This window comes from Scyliorhinus canicula, chromosome 14 (assembly GCF_902713615.1).
Source record: "Scyliorhinus canicula chromosome 14, sScyCan1.1, whole genome shotgun sequence".
NCBI lineage: Eukaryota > Metazoa > Chordata > Chondrichthyes > Carcharhiniformes > Scyliorhinidae > Scyliorhinus > Scyliorhinus canicula.
The window spans coordinates 41,353,761-41,369,351 of NC_052159.1; the positions used below are offsets into that span (position 1 = coordinate 41,353,761).

Genomic DNA, 15,591 nt, shown 5'->3' on the forward strand with positions numbered 1-15,591 from the left:
CATTTCAGACCATGCCCCGCATTGGGTGGACCTGCAGTTCGGGGGAGCGAGCTATCAACGCCCGCAATGGAGGCTAGATGTGGAACTGCTGTCGGAGGAGGGGATCTGTGAGAGGCTTCGGAAATGTATAAAAAATTACCTGCAGGTGAATGACACGGGGGAGGTCTCAGCGGCGACCCTGTGGGAGGCGCTAAAGGCAGTAGTGCGGGGGGAGCTGATTTCAATTGGGGCCCACAGAGCCAAGGCAGACCGGGCCGAGATGGATAAATTGGTCAGGGAAATGGGTCGGATAGATGAAGAGCACGCGGAGTCCCCGGGGGAGGTTTTACTCAGGGAGAGGGAGAGACTACAGGCGGAACTGGGGCACTATCCACGAGCAGGGCTGTGGAACAGCTTAGGAAGGCGAGGGGAGTGGTGTATGAGCATGGGGAAAAGGCTAGCAGACTGTTAGCGCAGCAACTCAGGAGGAGGGAGGCGGCCAGGGAAATAGGTAGAGTGAGGGACGAGAGGGGGCGCAAAGTGGAGGACCCGGCAGAATTGAATAGGGTATTCCGAGACTTCTATCGTAAGCTGTATACTTCGGAGCCGCTGGAAGAACCGGAGGGGATGAAAAGGTTTCTGGACGGGTTAACATTCCCAACAGTTGGTGGGGGGCGAGTGGAAGAGCTGGGGGCCCCGATTAGAGTGGAGGAGGTACTGGGGGGCCTTAAGGCTATGCAGTCGGGGAAGTCCCCGGGGCCAGATGGATACCCAGTAGAGTTTTATAGGAAGTTCTCTGAGCTGGTGGGCCCGGTCTTGGCGAGGGTTTTTAATGAGGCAAGGGACAAAGGGACCCTGCCGCCGACAATGTCACAAGCCACCATATCTCTGATATTGAAGCGGGGTAAAGACCCGGAGGCGTGCGGGTCCTACAGGCCAATCTCCCTGATTAATGTAGACGCCAAGCTCCTGGCAAAGGTACTGGCGGGTAGAATGGAGGACTGTGTACCGGAGGTGATTGGGGAGGATCAAACGGGGTTCGTGAAAGGTAGGCAGCTGGCGACCAATCTGAGGAGATTGCTCAATGTGATAATGATGCCCCCGGCGGGTAGAGAGGTGGAGGTAGTGGTGGCAATGGACGCCGAGAAGGCCTTTGACCGGGTGGAGTGGGACTATCTATGGGAGGTGCTCGGACGGTTTGGGTTCGGGGAGGGATTGGTGGATTGGATCAAATTATTATATCAGGCCCCGAGGGCCAGCATCAGGACCAACAGAGAAGTGTCGGAGTACTTTAGGTTGTACCGAGGGACCAGACAGGGCTGCCCGCTCTCCCCGCTGCTGTTTGCGCTGGCCATAGAGCCGCTGGCGATTGCGCTGAGAGCCGCAGAGGGTTGGAAGGGGATGGTGAGGGGCGGGGTTGAACACAGGGTTTCTCTTTATGCAGACGACCTGCTCCTGTACGTGTCGGACCCAGTGGCCGGGATGGGAACTATACTGGGAATGCTGAGGAAGTTCGGCCAGTTCTCAGGATACAAATTAAATACGGTCAAGAGTGAAATGTTTGTGGTCCAGGCAAGGGGCCAGGAGAACAGATTGAGAGGGCTACCGTTTAGGCTAGTTGAGGAAAATTTCCGGTATTTGGGAATCCAGGTGGCACGAGACTGGGGCAGGCTGCATAAGTTAAATTTGGCCAGGGTGGTGGAGCAAATGAAGGGAGAGTTTCGGAGATGGGATGCACTCCCGCTGTCGCTGGCAGGGAGGGTGCAGACTGTAAAGATGACAATCCTCCCTCGATTTTTGTTTATTTTTCAGTGCCTCCCGATCTTTATCCCACAGTCCTTCTTCAAAAGAGTTAACGGGCTGATCATGAGCTTTGTCTGGGCGGGAAAATCCCCGCGGGTGAAGAAGGCGATGTTGGAGAGGAATCGCAGCGAGGGAGGGCTGGCTTTGCCGAGTCTGGTCAATTATTACTGGGCGGCCAACATCGCTATGATAAGGAAGTGGATGGTGGGTACGGGGTCTATTTGGGAGCGGGTGGAGGCGGCTTCGTGCAGGGGCTCCAGCTTGGAAGCCCTGGTCACGGCTCCTCTACCGCTGCCGCCGGCCAAGTACACCACCAGCCCGGTATTGGTGGCGACCCTGCGGATATGGGGCCAGTGGAGGAGGCATATGGGGGAGATGGGGGCGTCTGTCTGGGCGCCAATCTACGACAACCATCGGTTTGCCCCCGAGTATGGCGGCGAGCAGGGGCGGGAAGGGTGGGTAATATGTTCCTGGAAGGGAGATTCGTGAGTTTGAGGAGCTTGGAGGAGAAATTTGGGCTGGTAAGGGGAAATGATTTTAGGTACCTACAGTTGCGGGACTTTGTTCGTAGACAGGTCCCATCTTTCCCGCGCCTCCCGCCAATGGGGATCCTCGACAGAATAGTCTCTAGGAGGGAAGAAGGGGAGGGCAGAGTCTCGGGTATATATAAGGTGCTCATGAGGGAGGAAGGGTCCCAGACAGAGGAACTGCAGCACGGTAGCATAGTGGTTAGCATCAATGCTTCACAGCTCCAGGGTCCCAGGTTCGGTTCCCGGCTGGGTCACTGTCTGTGCGGAGTCTGCACGTCCTCCCCGTGTGTGCGTGGGTTTCCTCCGGGTGCTCCGGTTTCCTCCCACAGTTCAAAGATGTGCGGGTTAGGTGGATTGGCCATGCTAAATTGCCCGTAGTGTCCTAAAAAGTAAGGTTAAGGGGGAGTTGTTGGGTTACGGGTATAGGGTGGATATGTGAGTTTGAGTAGGGTGATCATTGCTCGGCACAACATCGAGGGTCGAAGGGCCTGTTCTGTGCTGTACTGTTCTAAACTGAAACTTAAATGGGAGGAGGAGCTAGGTGGGGAAATGGAGGACGGGCTGTGGGCAGAGGCCCTGAGTAGGGTAAATTCGACCGCGACATGTGCTAGGCTCAGGCTGATCCAATTTAAGGTCGTTCACCGGGCCCATATGACGGTGGCTCGGATGAGCAAATTTTTCGGGATAGAGGACAAATGCGTTAGGTGCGCGGGAGGACCAGCGAACCATGTTCACATGTTTTGGGCATGCCCTAAGCTGAGGGGGTACTGGGAGGGATTTGTGGGGGTCATGTCCCAGGTGCTAAAAACAAGGGTGGTGATGAGTCCAGGGGTGGCAATTTTTGGGGTTTCGGAAGACCCGGGCATCCAGGGGGAGAAAGAGGCCGATGTGTTGGCCTTTGCTTCCCTGATAGCCCAGCGACGAATATTATTGGCGTGGAGGGACTCAAAGCCCCCGAAGACTGAGTGGTGGCTTGCGGACATGTCGAGTTTCCTGGGGATGGAAAAAATTAAGTTCGCCTTGAGGGGATCTGTGCAGGGGTTCACCCAGAGGTGGCAACCATTTATTGACTTCTTTGCGGGAGAGTGAGCGTCAGCAGGGGGGTGGGGGGTAAGAGTAGAGTAGGAGGGAAAATATGGCGGGTAGTACCGGTGGGAGAGGAGCGGGCTTGTGCAATATGTTACGATGGAAGTATTGAAAGTACGTGGATGTTTGTACATTTTTGCCTTTTTTGCTTTCTTTCTGATGATGTCTGTAACTGTTTATAAAGCCAAAAACTACCTCAATAAAATTGTTTATTAAAAAAAAAAAATCGTTTATAGCTTTAGCTACAAATGTTCTTGGAATATAAATCAGGCCATCCGACAAGAACATTACACTCAGTTCCTCCCTGTGACAGCTTTTATGATACTGAGTTAACAAGCCCGTTAATGGGCCTCCGCCCCTCAGTGCGGAGCTGGTACTCCACGAGGCTCACACATCACTTCCAGCACCCAAGCCCTTCTGGCTTCTCTCCTGCCAATGTATCCATTTCAAGGCGCTTGTTCTCATTTACAAATCCTTCCAGACCTTGATCTACATTACTTCCTCCAGCTGATGCCCCAGCTCTTACATTCTGCACCCTCTACTCCATCAGTGGTGCTAATTGTTATTATTATAATTACAGTGCCTGATTTAAACAGACTCAAAACCCAATCACTTGAAAAGAGCTAAAATAGGGCTAAAATCTTCTGGTTGATCCTCTCTTTTGAACTTTCTAAAACCACTTTGCTTTTGCGCCTTTGAACTCCCCAGAAAAGCCCCCTTAAAGCATATGATGGTACAGTATGTTGATGCCTTTACCCTGCTTTCCCCTTTGCTCTGAGATGTTCCTCTGCTGTATCAATGCAAGTTGCTGTTGTTGTAAAGGCAGATCAAATGAGAAATTGAGAAAGCTACAATCCCAAGATTAACACATGATAAGGGGGGGCCAATCGATAACTTTAATTCACTCACCCAGATGCAAGAGAGTATCGAGGACCAATGAGGAAAACAAGATAGAAAATCAAACAAAAAGCAGGAAAACCAGCAGCCATGACTGCTGGTGAAGAATAGAGGAAAAAGAAATTTGCATCTAGAGTATCAGGAACCTTTGACACTCTTGGCATGAATTTCACAGCATATGAATAGCAAATAACAAAAAAATACATCTAATATAGTCATGGGTAGAAGCTCATTGAGAACAATATGAAAACAACGGCATGTTTAATGTTTCTCCCCACTCCTGCAGATAGAAAATACCCCAGAAAATACAAGGAAAATGTGGAATGTACAGGAAAAGTCTGACAATGATGTGGGATCACTGATGAAGACCAAGTAGTAGGCAGCACAGACACTAAACATCCATAAAAACTTGCACATTTATTAAGTACAGGGGAAGAAGAATGGCTTACCTTTCAAGACTTCATTAATGTAACTCTGAATGTAATAAACTCGTAACGTGTCTTTAGAGGGTGAATCATCATCAATTCCATTCGATGTGATGTAGATTGGAACATTACCATATTTTGATTTTATCCACCGCAAGAGTTTGCGTAAACCCCCTGGCACAACTGCTTTCCCATCTGGTGATGCCAGCCAGGTAGTGTCTTTCAGGTGCTGCACTTTGAATTCATAACCAGCCTGGGCTTCAGCTTGGCCTTCTAGGTGAACAAGATGAGTTGTGTAGTGGTTCAGTGCAACAAAATCACTGGAGCCATGTATCAGCTCCTTCTCTTCATTGGTAAAGTAGGGCAAATACGAATTGTGCCAGCCAACGATTTGCCTTTGGCTCTGCCAGTCTCGCATGATGAAGGGGTAGTCCCCATGACCAAAGATAGGCTCTGCAAACCAACCAATATCAAACTCCAAGGTCCTGGCAGCTGCCTCTATGTCATTCCTGGAGAAAGGGTCAGCAGGGTCCACCCAATCAGCATGAAGGGAAACCGAGACCTGTCCATGTTGTGTCTTGCGAAACTCATTATTGTAAAGGTGCCAGACTAAAGCATGTGCTTTGATTAAATTGTGGCCTATGATTGTAAAGTTTGTTTTATATCCCAATAAGTGCTTTACGCCATTCGGCTCACTCATGGTTATCCAGAATTTCACTTTGCTTCCCAGCTGTCTGAAACATAATCTGGCATATTCCACAAAGGCCTGAATAGTTGCCGGGTTCATCCAACCCCCATTGTCTTCTAACACTGAAGGCAGACGCTGATCCTCAAGAGTGGGGTGATACAACACGACAACAGGAGTGACATTCACATGGAGAAGCTCACTGATGTAGCATTTGTAATAGCGCAGGTTTGCCCAGATCACCTGTGTTGTGTTGCCTGTCGGAAGGATTAGTGACCAGTTGAGGGAGAACTGGAAGTGAGTGGCATGTGTATTTTGCAAGAGGTAAATTTCTTGCCTGATGGTATTGTAGTCAGTGCACTGACCTCCACGAGCCTGACCGATTACTCCTTTGACCTTCAACAGCTTTCCAGTGCCATTAATATCCCACTTGTAAATATTGTGATCAACAAATTGGGGAGTTGTAGGAGTCGTTTCTACCTGAGAATTAAACGAAGACAAAAGTACAATGCAATACCATTGAACAATACAATATGATTTTAGTCTCTGAATACAACTTGAATTCCTTCTTAATTATTTAAAACCTAAAACACAAATGTAGAAACAGATTTTTATATCAGAGGAAGAAGGGAAAGGTATATCTATTTATTACAGTCCTGATTTTATGAAGGTTCAGTGGCTATCTTATGCCCTATGTTTCCAATTGTACTACCAGGGCCATTATTCACTGCCCAGTCAATCATTTCTGGGCATATCATGTCAGATGTGTCTTCGGTCCACTTCATAGAGGAGGCTGCCAATAGGCCAACTGGTCAAGGCTAACAACTGGGGCAAGTTTTATTTGAAACTGAAAGAATTAGAAGACCACGGAGATAGGATTTGATGGCGCAGCAACATTTTCTTGTCCTTGACATCCCACATGTTCTTATAATGTCGGGTAGAAATATTGAGAATGGTACCAAAGGTGGCATGGTTTCTGAGTAATTTACTAAACTACAGTTAAGTGAGCCTCACTTACAAAGTCTTATGATTCATAAAAACTAATTCTGGTTTCTTGTTCGAAACAACAATCGAATTGGATTGAATTACTCCATTCAAACATCTGTTTGACTGAGTGTTAGTATTCACTTCCGGGTCAGAGGATCATGGGTTGGTTTTCCAGGGCAGAAGCGCAGAATCCAGTTATCACTTCAGTGCAGTACTGAAGGAGCTCAGTACAGTATGAAGTGAAATGTTAAATAGATTAATCAGGGGCATGTAATATATGCCATGGGTATATCCATAAAAGAGTAGGGAGTAGGGGCTGGAGAAACTCTTCCAATGGGAGAGTCAGCATTCAACTTTCAACTATAAGCCTCATAGCAGATTGGTTGTTTATTTATCCAATTTGGTATGTGTGGGTCCTGATATGTACAAATTGTCTATTGTATTTGCCCACTAAGAAATAGTGACTACAGATAGAGTTCTGCAGAGTCAGCAGGGTTCCTGCTCCCGGGGCTGAAAGTCAGGATTTTGGCAGGTGTTGGGACATGCGCCACATTTAGCTACCATCCTATTAAGGCTTGCACGCACCCGCCCCCCCCCCCCACCCCAAAGAGCTGCCAGCCCATACAGAGGGCCAGTAACCTCAGGGCCCCCACCTCTAGGGGTGGCAGCTGAAGGGTGAGACTACATCGATTATTGTGCATCTCAAAGCCAGGTCAGTGGGGTCTGGTGGCATTGTTGCCAGTGGGGGTGGCCTTTGTTGCTAAGGAACCCATCCAAGGCAATGCAGTCTCCAAAAGGGAGGACCCCACCTGGAGCACACTGAGAGACTGACAGGATTTACCTGCTGATGCTGGGGACAGGAAGGCATTGGGTTCCTTCCCAAACCCTGCCCGTGCTAATTTGCCAGCATTTCCAACTCCCAGCCCATTCCATGGGGCGAGTTATATTCAGCCCTGTATTTCCAAAGTAATTCATTGGCTGTGAAGTGCTTGAAGATGTCCTGAGGAAAAATAACTTTCTTACTGATTTACTAAAAGATATTGCAAATCGCTTTTTGATAAATATGTTTCCCCATTAATAAGACTCGACAGACAATCACAGACAGAAAGTGCAGGAAGTTCTGACGTGCACAAATGCTGTTCTGTTATTGCCTGATTGTTGACATGAAAACACTCTCGCTCAATCAAAACAAAGTCGGTGAATAGCGGGAGAGGCAGAAAACGAGATCCGCTCCAGACATCAAACAGTTCGCGATGCAACCGGCCCACTCCTATAGGCAAAATCGGGATCTCGCTGTAGCGTGGCGAGAAACCAATGATCACCACTTAAGACCTATTTCCATACAATTAAGGACAGCGACCCCATATCCAAAGACCTCCCGAGTCAGTGGCCTCCCCAGCAAATGCTCATGCTGGGGCCGATTGGTACTCCTTTTGGTGGAAGGGCCTTTGTGGGGAGCCAAGGAGGTGAATAACCATCTTTGCTCACAGGCAAAGAGCCTGGGGGTGCTGGACTTGCCACCCAGTGCTCAGTGGGGGGTGGGGGAATTCCGGCTGGGGGACCCACCAAAGGAGTGGGCCATCGTGGGAGGGTGGGAGGGAGGCGGTGGGGGGGGGGGGCGACAATCGGGGGGGCAACCATGCGCAGCACCAGCATGCCAACCCCTGAATCATGTGTACCCATTCCTGGGACAACTCTTGTCCCTGCCGGTCTGCCCCACCGAGCACCCATAACCCCCATCGACCACCGAGGCCTCTGGCCATGCGGCTGAAGGCTATGGCTAATAGGGAATTGGCAATCAGCGTTTAGTGAGCACTTCACACAAACCCAAATGGATTCCCTTGGGTGGGTGGGCCATGGAGCATGTGGGAATCATTGCCTAGCATCCCAATCACACCTTGATGCCTGGACACTGTGCTTGAACACTGCGGGAGGCAACGCCACACATACAACAGCAACATCTGAGGAATGGAACTCGGTGCAGCTGGTGGCCACTGTCGCCACTCCATGCGGCACATCCAGGCCACCGTGGGGGCACTCCTCGGGGTCAGATCGCACCGCACCCCCCCCCCCCCCCCCCCCAGGACCCCGGCGCCCGCCCGCGCCGCCTGTTTCCGCCAGCAAGGTAGGTGGTTTAATCCACGCTGGCAGGAGAGGCTTGTCAGCGGCGGGACTTCGACCCATCGCGGGCCGGAGAATCGCCGCGGGGGGCCCGCTGACTGGCGCGGCGCGATTCCCGCCCCTGCTGAATCTCAGGTGGCGGAGAATTTGGGACACGGCGGGGACGGGATTGACGCCGACCCCGGGTGATTCTCTTGCAGAAAGGAAGGTGGGTGTGATGGTTGAAGGTCAATCATCTCAGTTCTGGGACATCACTCCAAGAGTTCCTCAGGGTGGTGAGATAAGCCCACCCCACCCATCTTTAGTTGCTTCATCAATGGCCTCCCTCCCATCATAAGGTCAGAGCTGGGGATGTTTGCGGATGACTGCACAATGTTCAGCACCATTCACGACTTCTCAGATAATATAGCTCATGTTCAAATGCAGCAAGACCTGGAGAACATTCAGGCTTGGTGCTGACAAGTGGCAAGTTACATTTGCATCACACAAGTGCAAGGCAATGACCATCTCCTCTAAGAAAGGATCTAACCATCGGCCCTTGACATTCAATGGCATTACTATCACTGAATCCCCCACAATCAACATCCTGGGGGTTACCATTGATCAGGAACTGAACTGAACTAGCCACAGTAATGCTGTGGCTACCAAAGCAGGTCAAAGGCTAGGAATCCTACGGCATTTAACTGACCCTCTGACCCACAAAAGCCTGTCCACCATCTACAAGACAGGAGTGTAATGGAATGCTCTCCACTTGCCTGGATAAGTGCAGCTCCAACAATACTCAAGAAGCTCGCCACCATTCAGGACAAAGCAGCCCACTTGATTGCTACCCTTCCACAAAATTCAATCCCTCTACCACTGACGAACATTGGCAGCCATGTGTACCATCTGAAAGATGCACTGCAGTAACTCACCAAGGTTTCTTAGGCAGCACTTTCCAAGCTCATGACCACTACCATCCAGAAGGATAAGAGCAGCAGATACCTGGGAACCCCACCACCTGGAGGTTCCCCTCCAAGTCACTCACCACCCTGACTTGGAAATATATCATCGCTCCTTCACTGTCGCTGGATCAAAATCCTGGAACTCCCTCCATAACAGCACAGTGGGTGTACCGATACCACCTTACCACCACCTTCTGAAGGGCAACAAGGCATGGGCAATAATACTGGCCTATCCAGCAATGCCAACATCCCATAACATTAATTTTAAAAAGCAGTGACGGTTGTTGGCATAGAGTGTTATGATTATGCATCTTCTTATTTAAATGCATTACTCAATAATAAGTGCTGTGATGTCATTAGTTGTTGTTGTTACTTGTGTTTAATTAACTGTCGATAGTTCTAATTATTTTCCGCTACTGTTATTTCGATATTTAGCTAGCTGCTCCCGCTTTTGAGTCCATACTGTATTTTAAACTTGGTTATTTTTACATATTAAAGAAGGTTAACTTTATTTATTAACTTTATGAACAACTCGTTTTGACTACCTTTTTGTGGCCAAGTTACCACATTAATGTTATCAGATCCACAGTGTGAGTTCAAATCCCAGATTAGAGGTTTGAAAATCTGAACTCAGTTTGACAAATCTGAAAATAAACAAAAACTGGCATCAGTATATGTGGTCATAAATATGATCGATTTTGAGAAGACATTTGGGAAAGGAAATTGCCGTCCTTATCCGGGAGCCTGGCCTTTCTATGGCTCCAGTCCCATAGTATTATGGCTTACTCTTAACTCCTCTCTGGAATGGTCTAACAACCCACTGAGTTTCATCAAACCACGACAGAGAATACCACATGGACTCCACCACTTGGTGGAGGCCCACCACCACATTCTCAGGGCAATTTTTGATGGGCAATAAATGTCGGCCTGTTCAGCAACACCAACATCCTAACAATGATTTTTTTTTTTACAAAAGGGAAATAGTAAGCAAAGTTTTGGACTGAATGAAGAAAATCAATAACAAATTTAACAACTTCTGGAAAGAAAATTAAATCCAAGGGGGTGGTTGAAGAAAGAATTCAACAATAGGAAGGCAGCTGATCCAGAGGAATTCCTTCGTGTATAGACAGTGGCAGGTCTACCTGATGTATTCTTTACAAAGAAGTGGCTTTCTGGTTGACTGGACTTCATTCCTGGTAAGAGACACAAAATAGAAGTTGGTGTCAGTAAGGTAAAAGGACCAGCCGTACAAACTAGGGCTACCACTGTTCCCTGTCCAAAATCAGTGAGGAGGCAGGGATACGGTGAGGCAACATTTAATCTAAAAGAAGAAAGGTTTACAATTCTATGAATCCTGTTGTAAAAGTCAATTTCTCTTAGAATCCATTGGCGAACCATTGCTGAATAAATGGGGATTAACCTTTGATGTTCACTAATCTGGCAAGCATGTGCGTCTTAAAACAAAAACTCTAATGGATTCCGAGTCTCCAGCAAAGCTTTGTCGAAGGTTCAACCTTTGAAAATCTGGTAGGATTCAAATTGCTGGCAGTGTCAGGTTGAAGACAGACCGACGCGGCTATTGAAACAAATCACCTCGTCCAAACTGGAAAGTATCTGTACCTGTTTGGATCAAGACCTCACAGTCAGATTGATGTCGTGAGACTAGCACTTGTACCAAAAACATGCACTTCGGTCTTTCACGACAGGAGGTAGTTGTGCAACATGTCCTTCAGCAAGATGCTATTTACGTTTCAAGCTCTGAAGAACTCTGAGGAATGCCAAATGGAGCCGATCAGGAGATTCAGATATGTGATACTGTTCAGACAAGGAAGGTGTCTATAGATTAGTAATCTTCAGAAAGCAGCAATTTAAAATAGCCTAAAATAGGCTAAGAATCAAGCTCATCTAATAGTTAAGCCTCGAAACACAGAGGTGTTAGTGCAGAATAGACAAGGAAGGAAATCAAGATCTTTATCCCTGTGCTAGATCTGTACCCGTGCTGGGTTTTGTAATGAGTCTGCACCAGGGCAGTAGACAATCACACTGCACCATGTTTAACCCTGTTTTAAAGCACTGGAGAGCTCCATCGGTGCATCTGTCTTCTCAGGAAATGTGGTTCATTCACTCATTAAAGCAAACCCAACTGAGTCAGCACCCAGCAACAGGAAATGCTGCCCTGTACCTCCAAACCTTGCATTGCCCTCAAACTGCTGAATACAAATATATTTTTGATTCTTTATACTGTGGTTTCATTCTGTGAGATTGATTTAACATTTTCTGCAGGGCTTTTTCAGTTACTGTTACGTTTCTACTGGGCCCCTGCTCATCAAAGTCACTTCATTGTAATCTGAACCAGCTTCTGCTGATAGGATGGGTCTTCATTTAGAATTCCTCTTGAACGCTGGGAGTTGGACGACAAGGTAGATTTCCAGAGGATTTATCATAATGATGTTTCTGGCTGAGAACAGGTGGCATTGATCCTCCATTGCCAGAGCAAACCAGGACTTTGTGCAAGCTCAGTTTAGGGAGGTTGTGTTATATTTTGAAGTGAGCCCACAAGTGGTATTTGGATGTCACAGAGATTGTAGATTAAGAGCGTACGCACACTGACCCAGTGTGAACACAACTTGCAAGCCAACCCGGGCGTCAGTAAATGATCTTTGCAATGAATTTTTTTCTAATGAGGCATTAGGACCTTGAAAGATGTGTGTGGAAAAATTTAGACTTGTAAATTGCATCTTGTGCGTGTTGCATCCATGCCAAGAATAAGCATTAAGGTTGCTGGAGCTTGGAATGAGTGTGAGAAGCAACACATGGTAAGAAAACCTTGGATAAAATATATAGTCAGGTAATGGTTCCTTTCCCAAATTTGATTATGTCTAAGCGTCTTCTCCTTCTGATCATAGTTCTGTGTCTATGTGGAGTCAGTACGTGCTCTGTGTGGGTTTCCTCCAGGTGCTCCAGTTTCCTCCCACAAGTCCCGAAAGATGTGCTGTTAGGTGAATTGGACATTCTGAATTCTCCCTCTGTCTACCCGAAGAGGCACTGGAATGTGTCGATGAGGGGATTTTTATAGTAACTCCATTGCAGTGTAAATGGAAGCCTACTTGTGACAATAATAAAGATTATTATTATTAACTGTCGCTATAAATGGTGCTGTGGTGCCCTCTGGGATGGGGGTGCCATTGAACAGCCCTCCTCACATACAGCTGCGTGTCCATTCGGCCTCCTCCAACGAAAGGAGGCCAGTTGCTTTCCCACATATTCATCTGCTCACATAATCAATATTGCATCACCGCACTGTGATTTCATTCACTTTAATCCTGAACTGCCTCTCATATGCTGATAGCTGCCATGAGATGTGGAGAAAATCTACAATCAAGGAAACTGGCAACTATAAAATTAGCCGTCAAATTTGAAATGATAGACCGACATGGTCTATTTGAGTAACTCCCTAAAAGCGCTGATGTAAGTTCTGCCAATTAGACTCTTTCCTGGCTTGAAGAGGAGTCAATGTCACTCCAGGGTTTTGTTTGAGACATCAAATTCTTGAGATTAAATGGCAATCAATGCTATTCTAACTGCTCTCAATAGTAGAACTGAGAAGTCGGAGATTGAGAAGAATTAGTTAATGAGAAGTGTCTATTTTAATCATTCTCAAAGAAGGTCCAAGATGTAAAGACCCAGTGGAATGCAGTTATATTGATCTTGTTGTCCTACGTTATTTCATCACCACCAGTAAAATCTTAATCTGATCGCCAGTGAATGCGAATTAATGGATAGCTTGCGAATAATGTCAGTGAGGAGGCAAGAGATTGAGGTCAAAGTGTGGTAGGTGTTGCCCTCTGGAAAGTGGATCTGTTTCTAACTAACACTTGTATCAGCAGATAAGAGATGTCACTCCAGAGCCTGGACAGCCAGATGGAACATGTGGGAAAATCAATTGTCCTCTCTCGGGTTAGGGTGAAAGTACTTTACATGGTAATGCACAGCATCCGAAAGACTCCTGTTTCAGATTAGCATGACTACATCCTGCAGCCAATGGATTATCCACAACATCTTCCACTTTTCTTTTACTAACTCTTGCTCTCACTTTTTTTTGTTATTTCATTGCATGTGGTTGTCATTGGCAAGGACTACATTTGCTGTCCATCCCTAATTTCCCTTAAGAAGGAGTCGGTCTCATGACGGAGAAGCTTCTTTCTGAGGTGAAATCCTTCGTACCCAGCCAAAACTTACTGAATAACATTCCTGGATTGAAGAATGCAGCATACTTTCAACCTTATCTGTAATCCTGGTGGATAAATGGACCTTAGTGTAGAATATGTGTAGATATGATCAGTCTTGGCTGTCGGTGATAGCCCTGATTCCCAAGAATCCACGCAAGATCTGTCGTCCTGTGGTAAAAATGCTGGCATAGTGAAGCTCTTTCAAAGAAAGCACCATGGCAGCTCTTTGGCCGGTGAGCATTTGCTTGTATGATGCTATGCTGCCGGTCGACAGCAAGCTGTACATTGAGAGGCTGCAATATTTTCCTATTAATGTGCATGGATCCAGCTTGTAATGTGAAAAAATGGATGGCATCAATGATTATTCAGATCTTGATAATATTGCAATGCCCTGAAGCATTGCCGCTGATTGTCCATGAAAACTGCTGGCTCTGGAAGATAAATAATCCGTAGCTTGCTTGATACTTGTGCACATCTTTGTGGATGTTCCTAGTGCAATCTAGAATTACTCCAGAATTGAGGTTTCCTTTTGACAACATCGGAAAAGCAATATTTATTTCCTAATTCTAATTACCCTGAGGACATTAAGAGTCAACCATATAATGCAGGGCAGGAGTCATATATAGACCAGACCGGGCAAAGGGGCAATGACTTGTCCTGAAGAACATTAGTGAACAATTAAAACAAATTACAACAACCTGGGAAGTTTTATGATCATATTTGCTTGAGCACTGGCCCAAAAATCACCAGGTTTCTTAAAGTCCAATTTCACAATTTATCATGGTGGAATTTTAAATCATGAGCTGCAGATTACCAGTTCAGTGCCATAACCATTACACGATCACGGTAACTTTAATCACCACTGACTCAATGACATCAATAAGGAAAGCAGCTCTGCTTGGGATACGACTCTGTGACAGCTTGCTTTGCAAAGCACGGTCATGGTCCCTCAGCTGAATGCAGATCAGAGTTTATCTGCCTGTATACTCTGGTATAAGGGCACTTGCCCTCCTCTTTCAAGAAGTAAAGATAGAAGAGAATCCTCACTGGAAATGCCATTGTACCCTGTCTCAAAAGGGGAGGGGGTAAATGACAGCCCCCTCAGCAAATGGCACAAAATGTAGACATCAGGAACAGGCACATACGCATATAAATACTACACCAGCAGGATTTCATCAGCACATGTGAAAATGTAAGCTCGCAACTTTAAACTGTAGAACTGACATGATTAAGAGACAGCAGGAGTGAGGCAGACAAGATAGGAATAGGACTTACCAAGCCTCAGTATAATTACTGTCTCGTTTACATACACCATCCAACAATGGGTGACAGGCTGTCAGAAATGATTGTGGGAAATGGGGTCACACAAAAGTGGACAGAAATTTGTTAATCCCCATTCCAATTCCTGACAATCACCCTTTCGAATAGAATCACAAAACCGGGCAGATTGTTAGGAAACTTCAGGGTTGGGGGGATTTTCCTCTACAATGGTCTATAATATGCCAGATCTGGAAACCGAAGGGTCAGGTATTTTCTCCGCCCTACTCCTGCAACGCCAGCATCACTTGGCTGTTAGTACAATTAAACTTCCCACTATACTCTGTGAAAACATGTCCTGCTCTCCGACAGCGATGCCCACCCATTTTGATAAGCACTAGACTCACCTAAAACCAAATATCAAAATGAAAAGAGGATTTTTTTAAAAATCAGTCAATGCACAAATTCAGGACATTATTTTTGGATGACAGAATCTTAACATTGAATAATTTGTTTACCATCAAGTATTTATACTTATTTCTTGAGTGTATGTTGAACAATACTAATATTTTGCTGAATCTACTTGCTTCATTTCTCAAAATATTTTGTCCAAAAACGCCATTATCTGTAGCTGTCACGAAGATAGCT

General features: G+C 46.7%; 1 protein-coding gene across 1 annotated transcript in view; it reads right to left on the reverse strand.

The window, feature by feature from the left end:
- Window positions 1-15,591, reverse strand: part of kl (klotho) — a 97,694-nt gene that overhangs the window by 17,067 nt on the left and 65,036 nt on the right. Inside the window, exon 4 of the mRNA XM_038818570.1 lies at window positions 4,745-5,885. Within this exon, the coding sequence (XP_038674498.1) occupies window positions 4,745-5,885 (1,141 nt within the window). The remainder of the gene's footprint in view (window positions 1-4,744; window positions 5,886-15,591) is intronic.